Genomic DNA, 26,632 nt, shown 5'->3' on the forward strand with positions numbered 1-26,632 from the left:
AAAAAGGTTGAGCCTCTTATCACCCGTGATAAGACTCAACTTTCGTTTGACGTCACAGTCAGAAACGATGCACCCAGCATGCGTATTTTTCGAACTCGGTATTCCTTAGCGTGGTTGGTTTCCCTGCAACACAAGCCAAAAAAGCAGTGGAAAATTTGAGGCTGTTATCACTTCTGATAAGGCTCAACCTTTGTCTGACGTCACAGCTCGAAACGAGCTGGATGAGGTAACTAACACATAGAGAACTTAGCCAGGTCTGGGTACTCGATACCTTTGCCTTTCAATCTGGGGGTTTCCGGCCGGCGCTGGGAATCGAGCCTGGTACCTCCTACTTTGGGAACAGACGCTTAACGGTTTTGCTACCGGAGGGGTGGGAATATCAGTGACAAATTATCTAAAGGTTGGTAGTTCAAATGCTATTGTCGGCCCCATTTCCAGCAAGAATTCGTCTGAGCCTTCAAAGTTGTATATTCTGAGGTTTTGTGACACTCCGCCTTGGCACAACTCGGTGGCATAAGAACTCCGGGCCTCACGGCCTCATGCTGCTACAGTGTTAGGTCCCCTCGTTTGGAAAAACTTTTTTTTACGATATAAAAAAAATAGGCCATAACTTCAGGGCCTATAAGGCCCACGCACTATGTAGTTCACAGCATCACTTCTTTCCAGTTCACAAATTGTGTGTTTGCAGCGTTTTTGAATTTCGGCACTCATTATCTGAATGATTTCCTTGTGTCAGCCGTAACTACAAACTTTTTTTTAATACACTGAACACTATGTGCACTCAGCTACCAGCACGGCACAGGATGCATTGTTTAGAACTTTGTGTGCTTACTACTGCAGGCCATGAATAAAAATGAAGAACGGACTTCAGCGTTTTAGCTTCCATACCCACATTGCCTTGTGGCTTTCTTTTTTTTTTAACACTGTACCGCTGCCGTGATTTGCAACAGCGTCCTTTCGGTTTAAACGTGGACACCTTACTGACTCGGCTATGATCACGGACTTGATAACATGGTTTAACAGTCTGTCTGTGCATTAAGCAGCCTATTCTTCAATATTAAATGCTAGATTTGTGTGTCAAAGCCTTGGTGCACAGGAAGTTTTCTGGCCTTCAAGATGTAAACATATATCTGCCGAAAATTTTCAGTTTTCAGATTATTTTGTAGTTTTTTCGAGCATTGATGAAATCTATTCATTTGCCTGTTGTCTTCGAAAAGGTAAGGTCAGTGCAAAATGTCAATTTTTCGTCTTTCGAAAATTTGGTAGTGAGATGACAGGATTGATTTGCTGACTACTTCTAACCGCAGTTGATGTTGGGCCGCGTCTACGCGTGGTGAAGGAAGGAAACCTGACGGCGTGAATTCGAATTCTTAACAAACTTCATTCTTCTCTCTTTATTCTCTCTCCACTTTTCTGAGTGGTGGAGTAGTTGAATAAGCAAGGGCGAAACGTTTAGGCGAGAAAAAATACCGCGTTTCTGTTATTTGATGTGCTGGCGGCTACTACATGAAGTCTCCCGACTTTGTGAGTTACCGAACAAAGGTCGACGCGAGTGGGCGCACTCGATAGTCGTCCGCAGTGCGTCAGCTCCAGCCTCATAAGCTTGGGCTGGTGTCGAAGTAAGGTGACCTTGCAAAGGTTTCCGTGGTGAAGACACTACTGCATGGTCACTGCATGTGCGCTGCCTTGATGCGGTGCAGCACCACAATCTGCTCACGACTGCATTTATTGATGATGAAATGTTTGTTTACGTGGCGGAGGACAGTGAACAGCCCCTCATAGGGTGGCTAATGAGGCCGCCGAACCCCATCGTTGTACTAACACGTGGGCACGATATGAGCTGTGGGTCAACGTGCCTCACACGCGACCCCGGAGGCCATGGACGTATTTCATGAAGTTTGCTAATGACATTGCAAAGGCGAGTGCCTAGTCACTGCAAGCTATGGATGCTTCCTCTGAGGCCTGTGCAAAGAACCCTCCCGGCAGCCTAAGTGTCGGGCCAAAGATCAACCCAGGGCCACTGCAGCCAATGCCCTCTTTTGACGTAGACTTTATGATCGAAAAATTGGCCCGGAGTATGTATGTTACACTGCATATGTCGTCAAAAGACGATAGTCTCGCGTCTGGAGAGAGCGAACAAAACATTTATATGATGTTCTGTGCAAGAAAATTGTTGAATGGTACTCTGGAGGCGCTGCGTTAGTGCCCCGAGCGTGTAGCGGAGGCGAACGAGCGCATCGAGGCACGTTAGACTTGAGCGCCATCTGGCAGTTCGAAATCGAAGGAAGGCGTGCGCGCCTGCGGAGAAAAATGCGCGCTTGTCTCGGAGGTGATAAGGTGTAGAACGCAAAGCGACGGGCAGGTGCCACCACTGTGTCGTTTTAGCAAAGCGTTGGAAGCACTTACCTTTTGATCATCGCGTCGCACTGTCAGCGCAGCGTGATGAACACTATGGTTTGTATGTGTGCCTTCTTAGTGTAAAGGCACACATACAAAACATCGACGTGTTGTCGTGATGCCTCAGATATGCGGAAGAATTGCTTTTTAATTGACAATCGCACAAGTATGAACGCTGATCCTTGAGCAACATTGTTGGGCACTGTAGATGGGGTTGGCCGTTTGAGGTATCGGTAAGAGCGGACAGACAAACGTACAGACACATAGACCAATTTTTTTTTGTCGAAGGTCCCCAAAGACAATCGTCTTTAAAAGATGACTGGAAGGGTCTCCACCCAGTTGTTCAGTTGCCGTGAGAGTGTCCTTCAGTTGACGGTGAAAGTGCTGTACCACGCCATTGCATCTCGGGTGGTTTGCGCCATCGAACGTATGTGCGAAGGGCCTTTTAGATGAGTGGTAGCAGCGAGAAGGGCGGATTCAAACGGCTGGACATGGCACGCCGTTATCGAGAAAGCATCGTTGCCAAGTCGAAAAGACAAAAAAATGAAAAAAAAAACTATCCGAAATGTAGTGAACTTGAGCCAAGGGCCGTACAACTTTGTAGCTGACATCTTAAGCACGCATGTGCGAAAACTACTTTCGCAACTCTATTACTGCGAAAGCTGTATATGGCTAGGAGCAACGAAAAACTGTCCGTAAGTGGTGTCACGAGCGGTGTCCATTGGCTGTCCTATCAGTTACGCCATTCTCAGCAACGTACCCAAGCACGCGCGCCCCATTGGCTGCGTTGTGAATGACATCGTCTCTGCCCCGCCGCGGTGGTCTAGTGGCCAAGGTACTCGGCTGCTGACCCGCAGGGCGCGGTTTCAAATCCCGGCTGCGGCGGCTGCATTTCCGTTGGAGGCGGAAATGTTGTAGGTTCGTGTGCTCAGATTTGGGTGCACGTTAAGGAACCCCAGGTGGTCTAAATTTCCGGAGCCCTCCACTACGGCGTCTCTCATAATCATGGGGTGGATTTGGGACGTTAAACCCCACATATCAATCAATCGACATCGTCTCTCGTCGCAGGCGTGGCGCCGAGAACGTGTGAATAAGTTTCTCCTGAAGCTTTCCACATCGGTATGCCACGGACAAAGCTAGAATAACGCCGACAGTGGAAACATGAGTGGGCCCGGCGAATGAGTGGGCCCGCATTCGCCGGGCCGATGGTGCAGTAAGAGTGCACAAAAACAGGCCCGGTAGGCCAAGTGCCGGCAACAACTGCGTATCGGTGATCCGGCAGCCTTCGAAACCACGCTTAATCACGAATCGGAATGCAAGCACCGACGATGGGTGGATCCTGCGAACCACATCGCCGAGTTAGCTCACGATACCAAACGCTTGCAACAATGCCCCGTGAACAATTAATGCGTGGCTTTTAAGAAGGGAAGAAAGCACCGAATTTTTCTCTGCCTATGGTCGACACGGCTTACTGCCTACGCCAAACAAGTGTCGTTCCGGCGTCCACGTGGTGAATACGGGACAAGCTTCTCCAGCGGCTCATCGGGTTCGGCTGCGACGTCTGTGACCGCCTGTGGTTTGAGAAAAACAACCGTGATTAACACTCCTCCATGACTTTGACCATGCGAGGCGCAATTGACGGCAATGGTAAATAAACACTGTGGTAAACCCAAGACAAACGTCTGTCTAAAACTATTGAGAAGTGCGAACATGTAAACAATTATTGTGAAAGGCTTCAGTGCCGCGTCGATTTGAATCTACTGCTAAACACCGGTGACGCACGTTTTATCTTTTGCTGGTTAACCATTTGCATGGAGTGCTTGGGCGGTGATTTTTTTTATTACAGAAAGGAAAAGCATCTCAACGAAAAATGTAAAAATGTGCGGTATAAAATTTTATATAATTCCCGAGATTCTAGCAAACATTGTTTACTTGAGTCATTACTTCATGCGAACAAAATTTGCATGCCGAATACCAAGACCAGAGAAGTACAATCGAATATAAGAATCAACGAACTCCCCCAACATGTCACTCTCTATATACGAATATCGTCTTTCTGCGCCTAAGTAGTTTTCAAAGCTGATATATATATATATGTGTCTTCTCCCAGGAATTTTGGCGAACATGAAGCCCCAACCGCAGAAATAACTCATATAGTGCTCCAGGCTAACTTGCTCTGTTTTTCACTAACGGCCCGCTTGGCTATACAATACCAAATTCAGGAATATGCTTCGGTTTGGTAATAAAACGTCTGGTATATGAACGTCCTCAATGTAAACAAATAAAACAATGGATAAATCGGCAAAAATATAGGTCCGCAAGCAGGTTGATGTCCAGCTTAAAAATCTGAGGCATCCACTATCAGTGACGACACTGGCGCACTGTCTTACACACGAAATCCCTACCTTTAGAGACTTTTCGCGTCGACGAGATAGACGTGCACTTTGTAAAGACCTAAAAAAAGGAAAACAGTTATGTCTGTGACACATACATGTCGTGTGAATGACGCTTCGTTAAAATCATGTAGGCAACGAAGAGAAAGTAGTGTAGATGGCACTGAACACCACTGCACTGCAATATGGAGCAAAGTACACGTCATTGCATTCAAAGAACAATGCCAGTTGCACTAATCTACGCTCAGCATTTCAGATGGTCCGATTGTCTTGTGAACAGGCTTCATGAATGTAATCAATTATGATAGAAGAGATGAGGTTAACGGAGGCACACACTGTTGCCTACCCCACACAGAAATAACGGTACATGGCTCACAATGGCAAAGTTGCTTAGCCAGGCATTCAAACGCAAGGAAGAAGGAGGTCAAAATTCCTTCGTTTATGCATGCGTTTGTATGTATACACATGAAAGTTGAAACTTAAAGAGACATTGGGGCGGGGGGGGGGGGGCGTTATATTTTGTAACCACCACCTAGTACGCCAGTGCAGAAGTAATTACTTCCACTTTCTATGCTGCTTATGCTTGCATTTAAACAGTACACAGGTGGCGAATCTATATTTAGGAGAGTGCTCGAGTGATGCATGAAAGAATCCCTCGATCATATCTGCTGACTTAGCGATTCCTAGATTCCGTACAGAAACACCTACATTTTTCTGTCAGATGCTTCTATGTACAAAACAGCATATAAAGCTCATGCAAGTGCTCAAGGTACGACCTCACTATTTTAGAATTCAGTCGATCCGAAAATGCCGAGAGCATTGTGTAAATGAACTACAGCTGTCACTAACAAATACTAAGTGTAAAGTGGGGAATAGGTCTACCGGCGAAAGAATAGAGATACAGATAACAATCATACATTGCCTCGGTAGAGAAACTTCACCCGTTACAAAGAAGTACAAGTTTATTAGGTAATATCATTACACACTATAGATAAACGGCTCGCATTTCAAACACGATGATGTCATATAGAGGCTTCAGCTGGCAGCAACCGCCGCAGCAATGGTAAGAAAACAGTACGGGACGTTATACAAGAACGCATCAATAGTATTTGTTCATAACAAGTACACAATAAAATACATAGACGCTGCCCAGTTCCCCAAGCACGATGCAACACGCTATGCGTTCACTAAGCCTGGCTGTTCTCTAGAATCTGTGGAATCGTCGGTGCTTCACCTGAACTGCCCTTCAATCTCCCACAGAGTCCTGCTGGAGGTCTCGGGAATAAATATTAGCACCAGCTAAAGCCGAGAACCAAGACCGCGCCGTACAACCAGTAGACGCCGTCGTTGCCGAGCAACTGCATGGTGCTGTGGTATTCCATAGCAGTCAGGGCACCACAGCCGAAGTTGAAGGCAGTGGACACGGCCATGGTGAAGCACTTGACGCGCAGTGGCAGCATTTCGTCCATCAACATGCATGGCTGCGGTCCGAGGCCCACTGAGTAACCGACCATCAAGCCGCATGTGGGACTGAACAAGCATGTTAGACCGTACACTGCAACAATAATGGTGATTCGAAGGCTTCATATTGACGCAGTTGTCCCTCCAAAATGACTGTCTTCCTTTCTCGAAGCGGCCCTGCTGCGGTGGTCTAATGGCTAAGGTACTCTGCTGCTGACGCCATGGTCACGGGATCAAATCCTGGTTGCAGCGGCTGCGTTTTCGATAATGCTGTAGGCCGGTGGGCTCAGACGTAGGTGCAAGTTGACGAACCCCAGGTGGTCGAAACTTGCGGAGCCCTCCACTACGGCATCTATCATAGTGGTTTTGGGACGGTAAACCCCACATGACAGTCAATTATTTATTCCTTTATTGAAGCACGATAACGTTGTTAGCCATATCATGAGACGCACCAGATTAAAAGAACGCACGCACTACGAATACTGCAGCGAACTGCTATGGTCTGTTACACAGTCCTTAATGCAATGACAAGGAAAGGTAGAGAAATAATATGAACACTCATTACAAATGAGCGTGTAATAGTGATGAATCAGGATTAACATGGCTTCATTTCTTGTGGACAGCTAGGTGTTTTACAAGTTTTTTCTAGGACAAATGATAACTAAAAAAATTCTAAGTGCACTGCAGCTGAACGAAACGGCAATACCTCTTGCGCACAAGCTACAATTATTTAATGGCAGGCGTACAACACGAAGAAGTGGTACGTATTTGGCGAGGTCTACCGTGTATTGTTGCTCAAAAGAAACGTGTGATGGGGTTTTTTAGAATAGGTCGACGTTGCGTCGGGGACAGCAGGGCTCTCGATGAAAAAAGGCGAGGCCGTTTTCTGTTTCCTTCCAATTTTATGAAAGCAACACACAAAAATAGGCACACAAGGAAGCTACACAGAAACACAACGGGATACAACACAAAAAAAACATGGAAAGGCAACGAACATGCTTAGTCCTATCACGAGACTTTCTCACCGATGGATGCTTGGAGCTTATGCGAGGTTCGTTTATGTAGAAGAGGTTGAACACGGGAATGTCGGTACAGCAGAAACTCGGTGAACAGCAAGGCGATGCTCAGATGTAGCCACCGACGGAGCAGGTGGGTGGTCGAAGACCGTGCCGAAGAAGTCGGGCAGTCTTCTCGGACGCACGGACCCTGCAGGGGCCACAGCGAAGCACTCGGGCGAACTACGACCATGACCTGGTGGCTGCGGTATCCTCCCGCTGGCTGCGTGGACCGTCGAAACTTTGAAGTCAAGCGAAGCAGGCTGCTCCCACTCTTGACCTCTGCCAGATACTCGGGGCAAACCACAACCGTTACACTGGCGAACTGCCTTCACCCTGCTTCTGCCCGAACAGACCAAGAACCCCTTGTCGACCGACGTGGCACTCCTGGGATCGACTCGAAAGTTTTTCGTTGATGCTTTTTGGGTTGCCATGCTAACAAGCGATTGGCCCCAGAAATCTTTGTTTAACTGCTGCATGCGAAATAGCGCTTGAATTGACTTTAAGATCCGTAAATGATGGGCACCTTGCCCGATGTTAACGCGTCCTTGCAAGCGGAGCACACAATGAATGCATTGTAGTTCCTGGTGCTGTTACTCGACCCGAATTCTTGTTGGAGCACGCCACGAGGGTTCGTTGCCACGCCCCGCGGCAGCAAGTAGGTTCATGGCGCGTATGCAGAATCTCGTTCGCCGACGCCATCAGATAAATGCTAAGAGAGTGTAAGGAGGGAGTGGCCACAGCGTCTTACACAGCCCTTTACACAAGCCAGGACGCGCTAGCACGTGCGCGCGTTGAGGCAGTGCTTGGGCCAGCTGTTACGCACACCCCCTCGGTAGGAAGCGTGCAACGTTTACACAGGAACAGCAGACACAAGCGCTTAACTTCAACTAAACGTTTGTTGCAAAAGTCTGAGTGTACAAGAGGGTGAAAGAAGAAAAAAGTAAAAGACAGAACAGCAAAAGAGCGCATGTGCAATGTCGTACATTACTCATCCATTATTATCAATCACACCACCCAAAAAACAGAGTTGTTTCCGCGTGAGCGAGATAGAAGGTGCACTAACACACTCGCTTAATTACTGCTGTTTCAACTTTCAAACGGGTTCAACAAATCTGTGTCACGATATAAAACGCATGTGTTGTCGAAATACGGCTACCATGATGGACTCATACCAACTGGCCCGATATAATTATTTACGCACACCAGATTGAACTCCGCCACAAGCTGCTTCACATTTAAAACATTATCTCTTTAGAATAATAAAAAAATCTACTCTACCATGTTACAATCATAATAGCCTTATTATGAAAAGGAAAACGTGTACAGAAATACCTCTTGCAAATTTGCGCGGGGATAGCTTGCGAGCAGAGCGTTTAAGTTAACGCAAAGGGCGTAGGTAGCGTGTTTACGAGGCATGAGCAATAAAGTGCACATTAAAGAAGCCAGAATAGCGCCGTGTTACCTCGGAACGCAGTGCTGCCTTATAACAGGCAATACGTACCTGAGTGTCCTTGAAATTGGGGAAATCCAAAGAAGGGCGAAGCTGCTAAAAGACACGAAGCAAGACACGAGCGGCAGTATTTTGCGATCCAAGCAGTCAATACCTAGCGTACAGAAGCTTGAATTCGGCCAGCAATAGCTTGTCGTCTGCCGTGCTCAACGCCTGCAGGCTCTCGAATTCTTCCCCGGCACTGTCCTCGCCCTCGTAGAACTTCAGTGCATGCACGTGCGAGACAGATGGACCCTTCACATTAGGAGGTGACTTTGTGGTCGAAATATTTCGGGAGAGCCGTGCACTAACGATGATATATAATTAAAAGTGAATGGCAGCGCGAAAAAAAAAACATGGACGCAGAAAAAGAAGTGACAGCACGAGTGCTGTACTGACATATGTACATTATCGCACCCGGGCAATGGATAGACAAGAAATGAGCTTTCTCCGCATGCGCAACCCTCCATCATCAAAGCAAAGACGATAAGAGCATCTTTCAGTCACGATTAAAGCTGAATAAACTAAGGAGCGCCTTCCAGATACGCGATTTCTTTTTTGAAAGATAATGATGGCATGCTGACAAGCGATTAACCATTTTTTTTTGCGCATAGCAAATTTTTTTCTATAGAGTGTATGGTTTCACCCTTATGCCGGCACATAACATAGCAAGCGCGAAAGTTTATACGGTGCTTTTTTGGCACAAGGTCCATTTGATGGCCGAAAAGCGCCAGCTTGCCAGACAAAAGATGTGAACATTGATTATAGTAAGTGGCCATAAACCGCGGCGCATTACAGTACGTAACCATCAATAAATATTAAAATCCTGAGAGGCACGTTGAATGTGAGTATTGATGATGATTGGTGAGTGGTCGTGGTAACAAAACTACGGAGATATACCGCGAACACAAATGCCTCGCCATCGTCATTGTGTCTTAAGACCACGAGTCAGGTGCTTTCTGCATTGAAGCTACGTATCTCACAAATACCAGCGAAAAAAAAAGACACACAGTCTTTTAAACATTTGCCCAAGGCGAATCGAAGGTGTAAAAGTCATCACTTTTTTCTTAGCGTCGATTGAACTGATCTCGCACCCGCAAAAGCATTCAGTACTCGACGTATTTTTGCACAGACATCGTGATAGGAGGCATTGGGAGCTTTCAGCATCTTGCTTGCTTCTGCATAGCCTCCTCGATCTGGGCACAATTGAACAAGTGCCGATTGCATGCCATGATGTCATTATGTGACATGACGCCATATTTTTGTAGGGACACAGACGAAACAAACGTTGAATGAGATGTGGTATAGAGACAATCAACAATATAGCGGCATGCACAATTTCTAATAATTGATTAGGTTTGACGCCCAGAAACCTTGATGTAATCTAGGCATGCCGTTGGGGCTCCATCCAAATACGGCCACCACAGCCGGTTTTCGATTACGTGACCTTCAGGCCTGCAGTCGAACTCCGTAACTGTCAGAGCATATGACTACGAGTCTGACACAGAAAGAACGGAAGAAATATTGGACCCACGAAAAAGCGACCGGCATTTGAGGCGTTTTTTTTTCCCTTTTAGTTGTCAGTGAAAACGTTCTATCTGTAACTGCACATGCATATTCATTGATGTCAACGAAATATTCAGCTGCAAGTCAACCTGAAAGTCAACGCTTGTCAAGCGCGCCCACTTGGTGACCCCATGTTTTTTTTTTTTTTTCACAGTACATCAACGGTATAACTAACTATAGTCAATTTAGTCACCTTAGTTAAAGTTGCCCCGTCCAGTGCAGCGGAGGTGGGCTGTACAAATTATTCCTTATTTTTCAGGGTGACTTCGCGACCAGGCCGCGACCAGTGATTATCGTCATTTCGAATAAGCAGTACAAGTTGCCGCTCGAGTTCGACTGGCTTCGACGCGTGCCCACGGAAGAGGAGCGCAACGCAGAGATGGAGGCCAGTCGACGGGTAAGGCAGCACATGCCACGCTTACAACACTGAAATCCATATTAAGGATGATGGTCTTTCTTACGATACTTAAACCATGGTCCTTTATTAGAGGACTTTGCCTAAACACAGAAAGTTCGGCCTGTCTGACTGTTTGTTCATCTGTCACACATTTAATCCACTCGGCCCAAGTTGAAGCACTTGCAGAAGGCCCAACCATTTGAACTGGTGGCAGCGTTTATACTTGTGAACAATGTAGATCAAGAAAATAAAATGGCGTGCAAATCAATCTGTAAGTACTAGATATTGTGTTCCTTTACTAGAAAATACATAGATACGTAATTCGAAATACGCTAATGTTTTTCGGGCCATGCTGAAAATGCGAGCTATGCACGAAAGAAGGCTGGCAGAAAGCTATCGTTTTTCGCTGACATTTATAGCGAGCACGCAGATACGTGGGCAATTTTTTTAGCAAGCGTGACGCATTCATTCAAAGCGTGCAGGGTACTCCCTAATTCAACCACGAACTTAGTTTAGTATGCCACCTGGTGTACCCAACTGCTCAAGATAATCACGCCATATGGCTACGAATCTGATCTATAAAGGTGATGTTGGCTCTGATTCGCGCGTTTGAGTGGAAACCACGTCGATACGACCCACGTGGAAGACGGCGAAAAGAAACGTATGCGCGTTACTGAGCACTATACTGTCCCGTTTCAATCCGAGTACTATGCTGGATTTGACTTCCTGCCATCTGCCCACACCTTCACGACACAGCTGAACTACCTACGCACGTGACTGAAAGCTTGTGCATAAGCGTGACTTGACACATTTATTAGTCACTTCCGTTGATATCAATTTTATGGGCGATTTCAACAGATGAAGCGCTTCACTTAGGTTGAATTTATAAGTTATAGAGACTGCCTATACAAAGGAAGGTTCATAAGTTGTAGCCTCAATCACGTAATGTAATGATAACTTGAAATATCGCCTGATGTACTGCACTGAAATGTGCTGAAAGTACTGTTTGAATGTTCTGTTTAGTTGTGCCGTATGGAAGAAAAGAAGCAAAAGAGATTACATATTCAGTTTGTCTAACCAAATGCCCGAAAATATAACTTAGCATGTGTCAGATATGTCTTAAGTTTAAATGAAGACCTGTGAGATACATCTTGAGTATTTTAGGATTAGCTTAACCGGAAATGTTTGTCGGAGGGGAGAGGGGGTGAGAAAACTTCTTGCATGCGAAGTATTGTTTCAAGCGCTTGTTTGTATGTGTTTGTTCGTACATGCATTTGCATGTGTGCGTGCATATATCTACGCGAAAGATTGAGAAATTTCGTTTCAAGAAAGAAAGGAGATTGAATCTCTTTCTTTTTCGGCTACGTCACTGGCACTTGTAAATGTTTTATATCAACTTCGCACATCGAAAAAATTATGTTAAGGGCATATTACAGAGGCTCATAATCGAGACACATCAGTTTCTTTTGGTTTATTTCATTTATTTATTTAAGTATTAACATATTATTCGCAGGGCGACATTGGACGAGAATATCGGTACCTGAACAAGCGCAGGAACACAGACCAGGAGTTCTAGCCGTCGATGACGACGACCTCTTCTCGACGGGTCGGCATAGTTGGCCTATATGCGCAGTTCTTATTTGTGTCTTAAAATACGTAAACTTACAAACGTAATGTAGCCCGCGCTTGCTTAATGGGACGAAGGCGACACGCCTCTAATTTCTTGCATTGTGCCCAGAAGCGCGTGGCGCGCGTCTTCTTTTTATGAACAATTATTTCCTGAAAGCTCTAGGTGCTACGACTACATCACCTAGCGCACAAACACACTTTGGGAAAGAGTGATTTTTTTTCGCTAAAGACGCCGCTTAGATTTCGCCACATATATTTACAGGTGTGTGTGAGCGTACCGTCGTGATTCCGTGGTCCCAGTGTATATCTATATCTGCTCACGGATACCTATCGGTAAGAAGTGCGTTATGAAAATAAATGAATTGTTTAAAGCGCATCCCGTTCCAACCATGTCTAAATTACTGGTTTGGAATATCTTTTGGTAGAAGGATAGATGTTTCGATGTTGTGGCACGCACAAATGACGAGACTTGTTGGGGCAGGCTTGTTTTCAAAAGCTATGGACTCTAGAAACTTCCATTTCAAGCGTAATGTCTGAAAAGAAACGTCTTGGTGAAGAGAAGTTGTTTTAAAGCTGTTATTGACATATAGACATGAGCGCTGCTGTATTGTATAGATAAGTTAAAGGATGTCCCGGTCTGTGTACACTTTTGGTGGAGAATAGCTTATTGTACGCACTGTGAGGAACAAGAGAGGCACGCAGTTGAGCTTCGCGACATCGTCACAGTGGTTGATCACGCTTACCCGTTCGTATTATTGTGCTGTATTCGGCATCCTCCCTTTCTGTACCGCTGAAGATTGGTGGTGCACCTTCTAGTCCAGGTTCCGTAATCTGCCTCCTTAAAACGGCAATGTGTTCGAACATATGAAACTTCTAGCGCTTAAACTCTTGGGCGTCTGATTTTTCGCTCTTTCCCCCTAATTATTAAAATCGCATATGTGTCATGTCTATCATACTGTAGGTTCAAACCAACGCTGTCGCGAATCGTTTGCCGTAGCAGGGTTTTATTGGCAGCTTGGTCACAATGCGAAAACGTAATGAAGTGAAGCTTATAAAAATACGACGGGCCCACTGTTGTGGCATTGTACGGCTGTGTCAAATGAAGACCAGAATTGCATGGAGGCGTTATGGCGGCAGGCGGTATTACCGGTTTGACTTCATCGCAGAGAACGCTTCCGATAAGCACCTTCAGCTGACTGCTCAGTCGTGCATGTAGCCCAGCACAGTGGTAAGCGCCGCGCCACCCTTCATGCTGCCTCTTTGTGCGAGACCACTAAATGCACCACAAGAAGCGTGTTCATTGCACAAGTTTAAACAGAGCTAAGTAACTTGCCATTGTCACGCCCACGGACAGTTACGAACGGAGCAAGCATTTCATGACCAATACGTGCGTTCTTACGGCACAGGATGCACCTCGGCAGTTCCGACATCAGCTTGGTTTGCGATGCGATGCAATACACGCAGCTGGGAATGATCGGTTCGACGCGGCAAAATGTAGAGCGCATTGGCGGAGATTAGGCAATGCGTGTGTGCATCGGGAAACGCCGGGCGAGTCGTCAGCTCTTCCGTCACGGCTTTCGAGTTCAGCGTCATTGTTCGCGACATTCTACGCAAAATAGCTGGATTCTGTACCACGCATTACGGGTAACCAACTGGATTCCTAGAGATGGCAAGCGGGTTAGTGGGAGACAGAAGGTTAGGTGGGAAGATGAGATTAAGAAGTTTGCGGGTATAAATTGGCAGCAGCAAGCACATGACCGGGTTGACTGGGGGAACATGGGAGAGGCCTTTGTCCTGCAGTGGACGTATTCAGGATGATGATGATGATACCACGCTTTTCTGGTATCAGTGGCACTCGTCGTGAGACGCATGTTTTCAACTGGAGGCTGACACACAGTTCAGAAGGGTCCGATGCATGTACTGAGTATTGCCACGTTCCTTCCTCAAGTTTTGTCATCACTCCGTTACACTGTACGTAGTTCCCAGTGCAAACCACATCTGCACTGTTATAAAAGATTCGGAACTGTAGTAGACCATTCCGTTAAGATAAAGCCCGCTTCGCGAACATTACAGATTGTTCTGGAACGTATACGTGGCCGCTAGTGACAACGCTAGAATATTCGACGACACGTGGCGCGCTTCGCCGCTTGTCAGTTGATCGACGGCCGACGCTCTGTTCGCCGCTATCAGTGGCCGTGTAAGGCCGTCGTTTGACCGTCAGTTTCCTTGCAACAATTTAGGCCGAATAATCAGTTTCATCTTAGCATCGAGTCGCCTCCCTTCGTCTACGTCATGACGCCGGGACATCTGGGGGAGTCGCTGGGGTAAAAATCCCAATACCCTTACCAGATGTCACCCCGTGACAATATTCAATAGGGCACAGGTACGCTACGAAGATCTTTAGTTAAGGATCCTGGGAAGTGTCACCCCTTAATGCGACACCGCGTGGCGTGCACCAAATGCCTGGTAAGTGCACTGGGAAGAATTGGTGAACTCGGGCGTTGCTGTGGCGATTCGAGTGCTTGAGTGGAATAGAAAAGTAATTTGTTTTTCCGAACCGCCCACATTTTTCAGACGACGTCACGGTCCCTATATAGGGAGACCGAAAAATTTGATGTTGACTATCGTCTGGAAGTTCGAATAAATGAAATAAAAAAAACATTCTATAATTGGAGTATTCGCGTGCTTTTATATAGAGCCCTTGGGCTAACTAATTCCATCTTTTCAAGCTTTGTTCTCATCAGGGTTTTCGAAGAAATTGCACAGGCGCTAGACAAGGTGATCTAGCTGACAGCGAGAACTGTCACTCGGTGCTCCCGCTTCTCAAAAGTCATGACTCGAGGCAAGCTAGCAGTGTGCTCATTTCATCTCTGGAAAACTAGAACACAAGACGGTAAGGAAGACTCGGGGGGGCTTTTGAGATAGAAATTAATTCCTTTGTGTACTGCTGGCATGCGTCTTTTAATCAGTTTCAAGACTTGCGAAATTCGGGCTACGAAGCGTCGTAGAATGCCAACAAGAACACTTCAGAAACGACGCCAACAAGTGCATGTCGACGGATGCCAAGTATTTCCATCTTACGTAGATTTAGCTTTAGTTAAGAGACCCCAGGACTTCTGTCAGCATGCTACTCTCACTGTTTCTCACTTCACACGAGGAAAATTTCGGGGCTCCTCGAGCATTGAGTAGTCTCCTACAAACTACTCTAAATTGAAAAAAAAATCGGAAATTTCCGACAGTGCTTACCTTTTATAAAGTAGCTGTTCCGAGATGAACAAGGACCTCAAAAATAATTTAGTTGGCAGGCGCTGATTCTGCATAATGTCCCTTAAATATTGGAGGACCCTTAAGCTTCGCCTTTAAGAGTTGAATCAGATAGCGATACCTTGTTCCTTTTGTGCGCACTTCAAACACTTAGTGCATGAAATCTTTTCCAACTTTCTATGCATCGACTATATGGCTTTAATGATGATTGATTTTACAAATGTGGTTTAACGTCCCAAAACCACCATATGATTATGAGAGACGCCGTAGTGGAGGGCTCCGGAAATTTCGACTACCTGGGGTTCTTTAACGTGCACCCAAATCTGAGCACACGGGCCTACAGCGTTTTCGCCTTCGTTGAAAATGCAGCCGCCACAGCCGGAATTCGATCCCGCGACATAGGGGTCAGCAGCCGAGTACCTTAGCCACTGAACCACCGCAGCGGGGCAGGGACTTAATAAAATTTGTGAAGTAAAGCGTGTGCTTTTCGTAGAGGGTGACCGGCTTTAAAATATGCACTCATTATGGTAATACCATGTTATCACACCTGATGGCAATGTACGCTTGTCCCACGCATTATTACTGCAAAACTTCACGTTGTATTGTGAAGCATGCATACAGGACGTGTGTGCTTGTAAAACATGAAAGTTAATTTAACTGTATTTCCAAGCATGGGAAGTTATCTTAATTGTATTCCCAAGCAGACACGTGGCTGTGTTGTAGAACACCCGCTTTCCCCGCAAATGACTCTGATTTGATCCGCACTCGGACCCAGAATTTTTTCCTAATTTATTTGCATCTTTCTTGATTTTCCAGTCACGCACAAGATGATAATTTTTCGCTCACAATCAACAACGCCGACGCTGGAATTTCTGCGAAACGAGCTCTCTCACATTATGGCGTTAATGCGCTTGCTTTGGAGACAGTAGCGGAGCGATCCATGCTACTGTACCGAGCTCTTATGGGCTAGTGCGCTAACGCGCTCCACATAGGAACACCAACAGTATTCATGGGGATTGCTTTTACTACTTTGACACAGCAGTGGAAAACAATTTTTTATTAAAAAATTCAACACCAAAATATCGAAACAACACTCATTGTGAGCAATGCACATAAGAGATGACACAGATTGTGACTGGTGGAAGTGTGAACATGAGCATGATTTGGCAATAAGAATTGTTTGAAGGGTACGACACAATGGGAGCACTATCTGTCTTGGTTATATATTCAAGCGAGCCCTGATTGCCGATTTCGTTTAGCTCTGTTTAAATCTTCACTGTGCCACTCTTCAGCGAACCATAGCGTGCAGTGGCTGATTGATAATTCTTGTTCTGAGGGTTTAAAAAAAACTGCACATACATTATACTTGTTCTTCAGCGGCATATTCCGACTGTTCGACCGCATCATAACTATTGCACAACGCACATATCACATGTGAAAGGTTTATACAGAAGCCCTTTCAAAACAGGCCTATGTGTCCTTGAACTCTTTGGTTTCGCTATAAATAACGTTCTCGATTTCATTACTTACCAGATTACAACGAGATTAACACAACGAGAGTGTTATTTACTGCTGTTCACTTTGTATGCAGAAGATTAAGAACGCCTTAACTAGCGTATGTCTAGTTAAATGCAGTGCCTGACATATCACAGCGCGTAATTACAATCAATTTGTTATTCATATGAGCATCTTGTAGCCTTGGAGAGAACTGATGAAACTTTAGGCTGTGTCAGCGTTGTTATATTTCATGTCATAATTCTAAACTACAGAGAAATACTTTAGCCTCCCCCATTATATTAAGCAGATATCTGTATAGGTATGGGGCAGTGGTTCAAAACTCTTATGCTAAATTCTAGCTCTTTTAACAGACCACACTCGATGTAGGGTCTTGAAGTACAGCATCCGTCAAGAATTCCCAGGCCACTACGCCATGTATTCCTTTAGCAGCATGGCCCCGCAATGTTTAACGGCCCTTGTACATCTCCTGTCTAATGCCGAACCGAAGAGTCAGAAGTTTCAGCTTAAATATCAGTACAGTTCATCTTCAAAGATATTAGTAGCAATTTCCTGTATAAATATAGTGTTACTTCTAATACTGCTATATTATAGTGATTGGCACCGATTGAAATTGTGTACGGTGCTCGTCATTCCGCCAAGGCTAACTAAAACTGATAAGGAACGTCTCTGTATGCGATTCTGGTGATACATCTGCGGATATAAAAAGAATAGAGATCACGACCTCGATATACGTCGCATCACCTTGTTCCCATATCATGACTGGTCTAGTTAGTACGTGATGATAGTGACGAGACAAGCACTTGCTGGGCTGTACCTATGAACGGGACTTTCACCTATGAAAGAGCAGCTAAAATGTGCACAAGTGTGAGCACAGCAGTTTCATCGTTCAGTTTGTATTGTAAAAGTGAGTGCGCTTAGTTGACGAAGGAAGGGCCACAGGAAACTCGACGCTGGCTGATAACCGCATGAGCAAATATTGTCATTGACACACATTCGTGAACCTTTATCGATGGCATTTTCAATATGCTTCTTAAAAATATAATAAACAATCAAAGTAAACAGTTTTTCTTATGATTGATTTAGTTAAAGAATGTCGCTCAAATGTGAGAACTTTCATGTCATGACTGCAAGGTCTTAAATAACCCTATCCTGTAGTTGTCTAAGAAAAGTAACTCGTCTAAGAAAAGTCACTGATGCGCTTTTCTTAGAGGATATATCTAGACCTCATCGTAATAAAGTACTCTGTCCTTTGGCGCAAGCAAAATATAGTTCGGTTCGTGGCACCAGCTTCATGGCGATATGTTTAAAAACAGCTGCTATTTATGCCATAAAGATGGCATTACTACGGTAAGCATTTCATTATTGTTAGGGCATATCACCTATGCAGCCGCCAGGCTGCAGAGATCAGATGCCTGTAATAGTTACAAGGCTGTCATAAAGAGACTATAGTGCATTCTTCCTTGTCATAGGGATGCGCTTGATTAACGTACAAATGACGATGACTAGGGAAACTAAACATCTACGTGGATACCTGCGTGACGGCCTTGCCGGACTTCGTTCCTGAAAGAGGTATCTGATAATATAACCAGATGCCCCGCTTGAATTCATTGTTCCCACTCTTCTCTACAAGAAGCCAAAGATATACACGAAAAAAAAAAAGAAACACGACGCTTTCTTCTAAGGGACACGTTCATTTGACTAGACGACACGTCAAATGCATTGGTGAAACAACAATCTGTCAGGAGGGTGTAGCAAAATACACATCATGCTTGTAGGTTCTCTAAGCCGAGGCATACAGGCAAGTTTGGTCCCACCAGGTGCCTTCTGGTTTGGTCGTCCATCTTCACTACTGATTTGAACACAAACTCCTGCATAACTTCAAGTACGTTAGCTGCTTAAAGAGGGAGAGCCTAGGTGACATTGATGTTGACACACAAGTTTGTCACTAAGCACTGCTGGTATCACGCACAAAACCAGAATTTATCGGTGCTTTGAACCATAACCCTGCTGAGCCTCTTGAAACATAACATGTTCCGAGCTTCGCTCTCGAGAAACCTTGCGCCGTGCCTGTGCACATCACAGAACATTTTGGTTAGTTATAACGCAGCGTGAAAGCCTCGTTAATGTTCCCGTAGGATCTCGCAAGAAGAAAAAACAGAAGCAGTACCCAAAAAACTACACAAGGAAACAGAAGACAAGAAAGAACGCTAACTTTCGACTTACTTTATTTTTAGTATCAATCAATATGCACGCACATTCACTCGCGTGATAACAACAGTAATCACTTGAGGCGCTCTGCAGATTATAACGGGCCACGCAAGACCCTCATTTCCCAACTCAACAAAGAAATCCCCTCTTGTCAAGATATTACTGTTCTCGAAGAAATTAATATAAAAGCATTTTATATCTCGACAAGACAGGCCTATGCCCTGCATTGGATCAATAAAAGAAGGAGGAGGAAAAGACAGAATGCCAGCCGTAGCCAAACTTCAATTTCTTTGTTGGATTCTGAAAAGAGGTTCTGGCCTGGCCTGTCAATGAGATTACCGTTGTTACCACGTGATTGAATGTGCGCATGCAATGACTTTGACAAAAAAAAAAAATAATAATAATAATGTCTCGGTTTTTACGTCCCAAAACCACCATATGATTATGAGGGGCGCCGTAGTGGAGGGCTCCGCCAATTTGACCACCTGGTGTTCTTCAAAGTGCACCGACAGCGCACAGTACGTGGACCTCCATCACTTCGCCACCATCTAAATGTGACTGCCTTAAATCGAAAGCGCAGCTTGCGATTTAACCACCACGGCCAGGATTAAACCCGTGATTTTTGGGTGAGCAGCCAAGTGTAGTTGAAAGTTTGCGCTCGTCCGGATCTTCTCTTTCATTGTGTAGTTTGTGCGCAACCATATTTTCCTTGCAGGTAGAAGACTAGTAGCCCAGCAGAAAGCTTCATTCAGCGTAGAAGCTCCACTTGCAATTAGAAACCTCAGTTTCAGTGGGGATCATGCGAGAACCGCTGCCCGAAAATTCAAGCATTTTTTGAGTCATCTATCATCGCAAACTATTGCGCAACAAGGTCAATCATAAGTGACAGCGAATCACTCTTCAAAGGCGTCACATTGATAATGCAGCAGTACCACTAATTAATTCAAAGACGCCACAGACCTTTCTGGCTCCGTATTTGTGATTGAACAGTAAATGCGTCGCAGCTGATGCACAACCTAAAGACTCCAATGCAGATAATTTTGCCAAAGAAGGATTATCATTCAGGTCGTGTCACGTACATTTGCTCTTTCACAATGGTTGTAACAACATGAAGTTGTGCAATGCTGCTCTCAAAACACATTTGAGGCTTTTAAAAAAGCAGAAAACACTCTATGACTTCTAAGCCTGCTAGAATTCACAAAGCTTCTAAACTAAAAAAAAATTCAGATGAAGTGTTTGACAACTCATTTATCGCTGCAGCTAAACTGATGTCCATGTTAGTCAGCGAACTAACTCCACAGAAGTACAACCTTAGCAACAATATTTTGTCAACAAGAACACGCAACCAAAGTGACATTTCAATCCCGTGATTGTTTCTCTCTCGCAAACTCTGTCGAAGGAAAAAACATCTAGAAAAAAAATCAATACTTGTGTCTTCATGTGGCTTGTTCCAAAAATAGCATGGTTGTGACGTTGACTGTGTGAAGTAGCTGGATTGTTGATACAATTGGGAACTGTAAAGTGCAACCCTCTCTAAACGCACACCCCTGCGGTCAACAGAGCTCTGCTTTTCCGTCAGTAAAACATAACAGCTAGTTGAAAAAAAAAAAGCACGGACATTTATGAATGCGCATTATGAAATATCGTCGTTGGCATTGCTACCGACCGTAACACTGCTAGGAATCAGGCTTAACGACGCAGCGTTACGTCAAATTAGTATCAGCTGCTGCACGTACATGTTAATCTGCACGTACTTACATCTAACTACATCTGCGATATGCTTGATAGTTGAAGAATGAATTGACGCACGCAACAAATGAAGTGGAATATTTGCAAGTCAGCTGATGCTTCAGAGAGTAAAATGTTGGATCTCAACGTGATAAGACACGCACAACCTATTGGGAGGTGTAATGCTGAGTGAAGGAATGCACAGAAATAACATTCATGCTGCTTGAAAAAGCACACATGGGTCTTCTATTTGTTCCTCCATCCCGTATGGTGACGCTTAAGCAATATTTGTGCGACAATGATTACATTTCACGAATTACTTCAGATTGAAACTCTTCCAGTCTGACGATGTCGGTTCGCAAGCACACACTGCTAAGTCAGGTGACTTAATAGACTGAAAAATCTCTGAACGCGGGTAATAAAGTGCATCAACGAATTTCATATGCCACGCATTATGAAAGCCGGTGTCGCTAACACTTTTGTCTTTAACATTTGCGATGGGCATATAGCATTCAGTCAAAGCAAACGTTCCCCTACAGCAAATACACCACGGTATTTGTTGTTCCTATTCTTTTTTTTCTGCATGTCTGTTTGTTTGGCCGACGCGGACTAAACTTGCCCTTTGACAGCATTGACCTTCTTGAAAACCAAGTCTTTCAACTTTGAGAGGTCAACGGGTGTCCGGTCTGCACGCCTTCGTCTCGGCCTCAGGTGAACTCGCTCATGTAGAGGTAGTAGAACCAGTAGACGACGTTGAAGACGAAGAACACGAATGGAAACATGATGCGACACACTTTGTCAACGTTCTGGGACCTCTTGAGGTTCTTCTGAAGTTCCATGTGCCCGCGGGTCTCGTACTTGTTGGGACCTTCCTCGCCATCTCGTTTTTCGCCACCTTTCCGGTTCCGCTGCGCATTTGCAAAGGGCAGGTTAAAACAGAGTGCACAACGTTAATATATTCATTTCGAAAAATTGAAAAACACACGGCAACGTTGTTTAGGCAAGTCTCGATGCCTAAAAGTGCTGATTACAGAGGTTTTAAAGTACGTAATCTGACTTAAGTTAATTAACGTGTGAAATGTTTTTAGCTGTATTGCACGCAAGAAAATTAATGAAAGACAACAATGACACCGTGGCATTGCTGTTGCAGCTTCTTTCTGCCGCGAGTCACTTCGCGATATCATGAGGACAGGGAGAGATGGTTACTACGCAGCCGTTTGGTCACGATTTACCTTTATACGTACCGCTAACATTCCATTTAGCGGCAGCGGGAGTTCCCCCAAGCATGCCCTTGAACAACCGGGCGCCAGGTTGGGCATCGCCTGTACCCATTTGACCAGTGCGTGTCCGACGGTGGGGTTCGAACCCACCAACCACCGCAGTCGAGGCGGACGCCCTAACCATTAGGTCACGGCTGCGGTACACGGGCTTGAACAAGCGGCTGTAACAGCAATGTCACACACCACTAACGACAAGACTGCAGTATGACTGAGTGTGCACGCGTGTGCTGCCGAATGTGCTGTGTTTATCTCTCTTCCCTCTCTCCTTTCTATATTTCATCTCTCCCATCATCCTTTCATGCGCAGGGTAGCAAACCGGCTGCGTATAGGCTGGTTAACCTCCGTGCCATTCTTTTCCTCCTATTTTCTTTCCTTCCTTCCTTGCGATATCATGAGTTTGTACCTGCACATTTCTAAAATTACACCCTTTCTTTTTCCGAAGACGCACGTTAATAACGTACAGGCGCACACTTCGCATTAGAAAAAATACGCATACATTGACTCGACTCCAATAACCATGTTTCAAGTGCTTCCACGGGTACAACAAAAAATCTTCTTATCTCTGAATGTAGTATACCTATGTAAACCTTTTGCTTTTTAGCAAGATGTTAGTTCTTAGCAGGAGGCACAATTAGCTGTCCGAACACTGTGTGAACGATGTTACTACACAAGTTTTACGACTTCAGTAAAAAATCAGCACGTACATGGCTGGCGATCTGCATATTTTCAGTTGATAGCTGTAAAACCCCGAACAAGGAATACGTACGAGAGTATAGTGTGGGTAATTGAGATCAAAATTGCTTGGAGTGCACTAGCAACGCTAGAGTACACTCTCGCGAGAGCAAGGAAGACAGCAGTACCACAAAAAAATCTACAGTAGGCGTATAAAATCTTCATCGCGCACTTTCGTCGGCCTTAACTACCCATAAAAAACTTCTTGTTGCTCGAACACCTTAAAAACCACTTCTTTATTTATAGTTTGTTTACAAAAACTGAAATAAATGCTGATGTAGCCCGACGGTAAAAACAGAGAAAACAAGTGAGGAATTGTGACGCGGAGAACGCAGCAAAACCTTGAACAACTGGTCAAAATAAACGCTGAATATTCGTTTTTTTAGCTTTCCTTTTTTGAAACTTTCACCAATTATTTACGCATACCCTTTGATTTGGTGATTATGCATGGTAAATTCACGAATCATAGGCCACAGGCTTAACATAACGAGTAGCAACGTTTTTCTTTTTATCTTTACTGTAGAGTTATTAGGACAACATTGTTAGTGCCATAGCAATGTGAATTTTTTATACAAGCATAAAACCCCTTTTACGATGAGCATATTTCGAGGTTACTATATGTTTTGCCATGCACTATAATAACGGCATGCTTAACGTAGATGCCTAAAGAATTTCTAAAACTCTAAAATAAAATATTATTCGAACTTCCAGAAATATAGCAATTATACAAGAGGTATATGAAACTTTTCAACCGAAATACACAACATTCAACTTGTATCAGCAGCCTATCTTCAAGAGAACTGAAAATACCTTTTTTAGCCCTAATGGCTGAGAAAAAAAGAGTAAAAAAAAGACAAAATGCTTTAAGACATGCAACATGCTGGCAAGCATCGAGAATGATATGTGCACCTGGTGCAATCCTGGCGCAAATTTGGAAAAAAAAAACAATTTGAAAAAAAGCATGCAAAGTCACATAGTGCGTGCGTTAATAATACACACAAAATTCTTTCCATCTCTTTTCCTTTTTTTTCCGTTTGCCAAACATTAAAAGCCGCTGAGAAGGGAATACGAGTGGTCGTGATGATCGTCAGTGCCAAACGCAGAATAGCACGTGTTTGTATGCTTCATACGGCTTGCAAAGGTCAGGAAATATCTGCATTTCACATATAATTCCCTCTTTCTCGCACGAGCGGTCACGCTTCGTAGGAACGCAAAGAGAAAAATAGGAAAGATGGAAGAGAAGAGAGTAAGTAGTTAACACCTAATTATCGTTAACCTAAAGTTTGTACAGTGCGAACAAGCCCAATTTTGTCACGTTATTTAAATGACGAGTTGCGCAATCGCCACCAGTAAAGTTTATAGTGCTGGAGACGAAAGTGCTGCGGTTAACGGGTACTTAGCTAACTTTTCCCGCACGCGATACGACGTCTTCGCAGCTGGGTTGAACGCTTAGCGCCAAGTTTCCGGAACGGTCCCACGAGAACTACGTTCCCTCTGAAAAAACTGCTCGTGCTCTTCAAATGCTTCGCTTCGGCGTCAAGTTTGGCGACGTGGCTCACGTCGTACGCCATTAAGGAGCAACCCAACATTGGCTATTACTAAATGAGGCTCTGAAGGCGCGATTCGCAGGCGCTGCACGTGAATAATGCGAGCCGAGCGCGGGAGTTGAACTTTACGGCACGCGAGAGAGTGGTTTGCCGGCGGGCTTGACTTTCCGGAAGTGGTTTTGATCACCGCAAACAGTGACGCTCGGAGGAAGCGGCCAAGAACCAAAATACATGGGTAAATGTGTGCAGCAATATACACGAAGCCAACGAAACAAGCTGAACGCAAACAAACAACAACTGCGTGGGAAAAGTAGCCTTGGCCGTAACACAATCGAAACAAAAAAAAAAGTGGTGACACTGACGTGTTAAATTGCGAAACAAGGCGGTCGTGATAGCGTTTTTGAAAGTGGGAACACTGTGCTCGTCACTAAAGCTGACCTCTTCTTCAAAGGCTTCGGAGTCCCAGGTTCGGTTCTTGCAAAGCTGAAGAAACAACAACAGTCAACACTTAAAAACTTTACACCCTAATTTGGTTGCTATTACGTATAGTGGCGTATCAGTGCTGTTAACCATCATGGTGAGGTGAGTGCGTGAAAGTATGAGCACACTAAGACACTGATCGCTGCTACAGAAAACAACAAAATGCGCTGTAAGCATTGTACGACCTGGACTGAAAGGACGCTCACACGCTGAGATCAAAATCAACATAGATAAATGATTACGTGAGTAAAAATATAGTCAAAAAGCAGTCTTCTTTTTGTCTTTCTTTTCATCCCTCAACACCCTTCCCCAGGTGTAGGATAGCAAACCGGACGCTCGCGTAGTTGACCTTCCTGCCTTTCCTTCCTCTACCTCTTCCTCCTCATTAGGCGAGTTCCTTGATAGTTTTCCGTCACGAAGCCTCAGTTTCGGTTCTCTATAATGACGACCGCCAGGTTCACTGCCGCACCTGATTGAAAAAGGCATCTAATACGAGGTTATTTTTGTTTTTGTTTTACATATGGACTTCCCGGTTAATCGCAAGCTTCATTTTGGAGCAACTTCATCTTGGAAGATGCCAATATTGAATATCGTAGCATGCTATTTTGAAGTAAGACTATGCCTGTCGAAAAAAAAACACAAAAAGAAGTCACAAGGTTCCTCGTGCATTTCCCTAAGATGAAATTAGGCTCAAAGCCTCCTTCTTATTTTTACTTCTCAGCAACCACCCCCTTCCTTTTCTCGAGCGTGGCCTTGCACTGCTCTCGAGTCACTTAAAAAATGACGAAATAAAGATACACTATTCTCTCTCTCGAGATCGCAGGCACTGGAAGCTTTCTGCGGCTTAAGTAGTTTTACCGGCGCCCCTTATTTCATCTTACTCTGGTAGGCCCACAGGCAGGTGACGACGCTGTCGCATCGACGTGATGTGATATCAGCCCTACGTGACTTCCCAAACTTTGGTGACCTGTGATGTCATCACACGATGGTTTTTTTTTTCTAATCATGTGATGGCATGACAAGCTGTGAAAGGCCATGTGATAAGCTGGAGAGATACAGCTTGACTGTTCTGATGACCCTTTTTGCATAAAACTTCACTACACCACGAAGGTTGACTTCGCAAAATGATGCTGCCTCTTTGATGACACGACATCTGGTTTTATCGGCGCTTTTAGCAGCTCGGAGTGAGCCCGCATGACAGAGGACCTCCAGCCACTCTCAAGCTATCGTATTGAATATCGCAGGGGCGGTAGATGAACGTACGGCCAGCCAGTCGAAATCGTTCAGGACAGTCGTCGCATTTCCTGATAGGCGCACTTACGACGCTTTTTGATTGGTTATTTCACACAAGAAACAAGTAGGAGGAGGATTCTACGCCACGGTAAAGTGCCACAAAGGCAAGTGTCTCGGCCAGAGACATTAACATCGATCGTTTTCTTTCGGTTTGGCAAGGCGACGTGGCTTGTATCACAATTGCGTGCACGG

At 44.8% G+C, this 26,632-nt stretch overlaps 2 protein-coding genes across 3 annotated transcripts in view; one reads left to right on the forward strand and one right to left on the reverse strand.

Annotated features, from left to right (window-relative positions):
- LOC142814403 (sperm-specific sodium:proton exchanger-like) overlaps positions 1–12,337 on the forward strand; it is a 36,435-nt gene extending 24,098 nt beyond the window's left edge. Inside the window, exons 7-8 of the mRNA XM_075893144.1 lie at positions 10,624–10,761; positions 12,275–12,337. Of these exons, the coding sequence (XP_075749259.1) occupies positions 10,624–10,761; positions 12,275–12,337 (201 nt within the window). The remainder of the gene's footprint in view (positions 1–10,623; positions 10,762–12,274) is intronic.
- Positions 12,338–16,696: 4,359 nt separating this feature from the next.
- The window catches only part of LOC119172260 (glycine receptor subunit alphaZ1), a 148,198-nt gene continuing 138,262 nt past the window's right edge, over positions 16,697–26,632 (reverse strand). The window contains exon 7 of one of the 2 annotated variants that reach the window (XM_075893482.1): positions 16,697–22,016. In XM_075893482.1, the coding sequence (XP_075749597.1) occupies positions 21,816–22,016 (201 nt within the window). In that variant the 3' untranslated portion in view covers positions 16,697–21,815. Of the gene's footprint in view, positions 22,017–24,093; positions 25,151–26,632 lie in introns of those variants that run through there. The other variant, XM_075893481.1, reaches the window with a different exon arrangement.

This window comes from Rhipicephalus microplus, chromosome 4, assembly GCF_043290135.1.
Source record: "Rhipicephalus microplus isolate Deutch F79 chromosome 4, USDA_Rmic, whole genome shotgun sequence".
Lineage (NCBI taxonomy): Eukaryota > Metazoa > Arthropoda > Arachnida > Ixodida > Ixodidae > Rhipicephalus > Rhipicephalus microplus.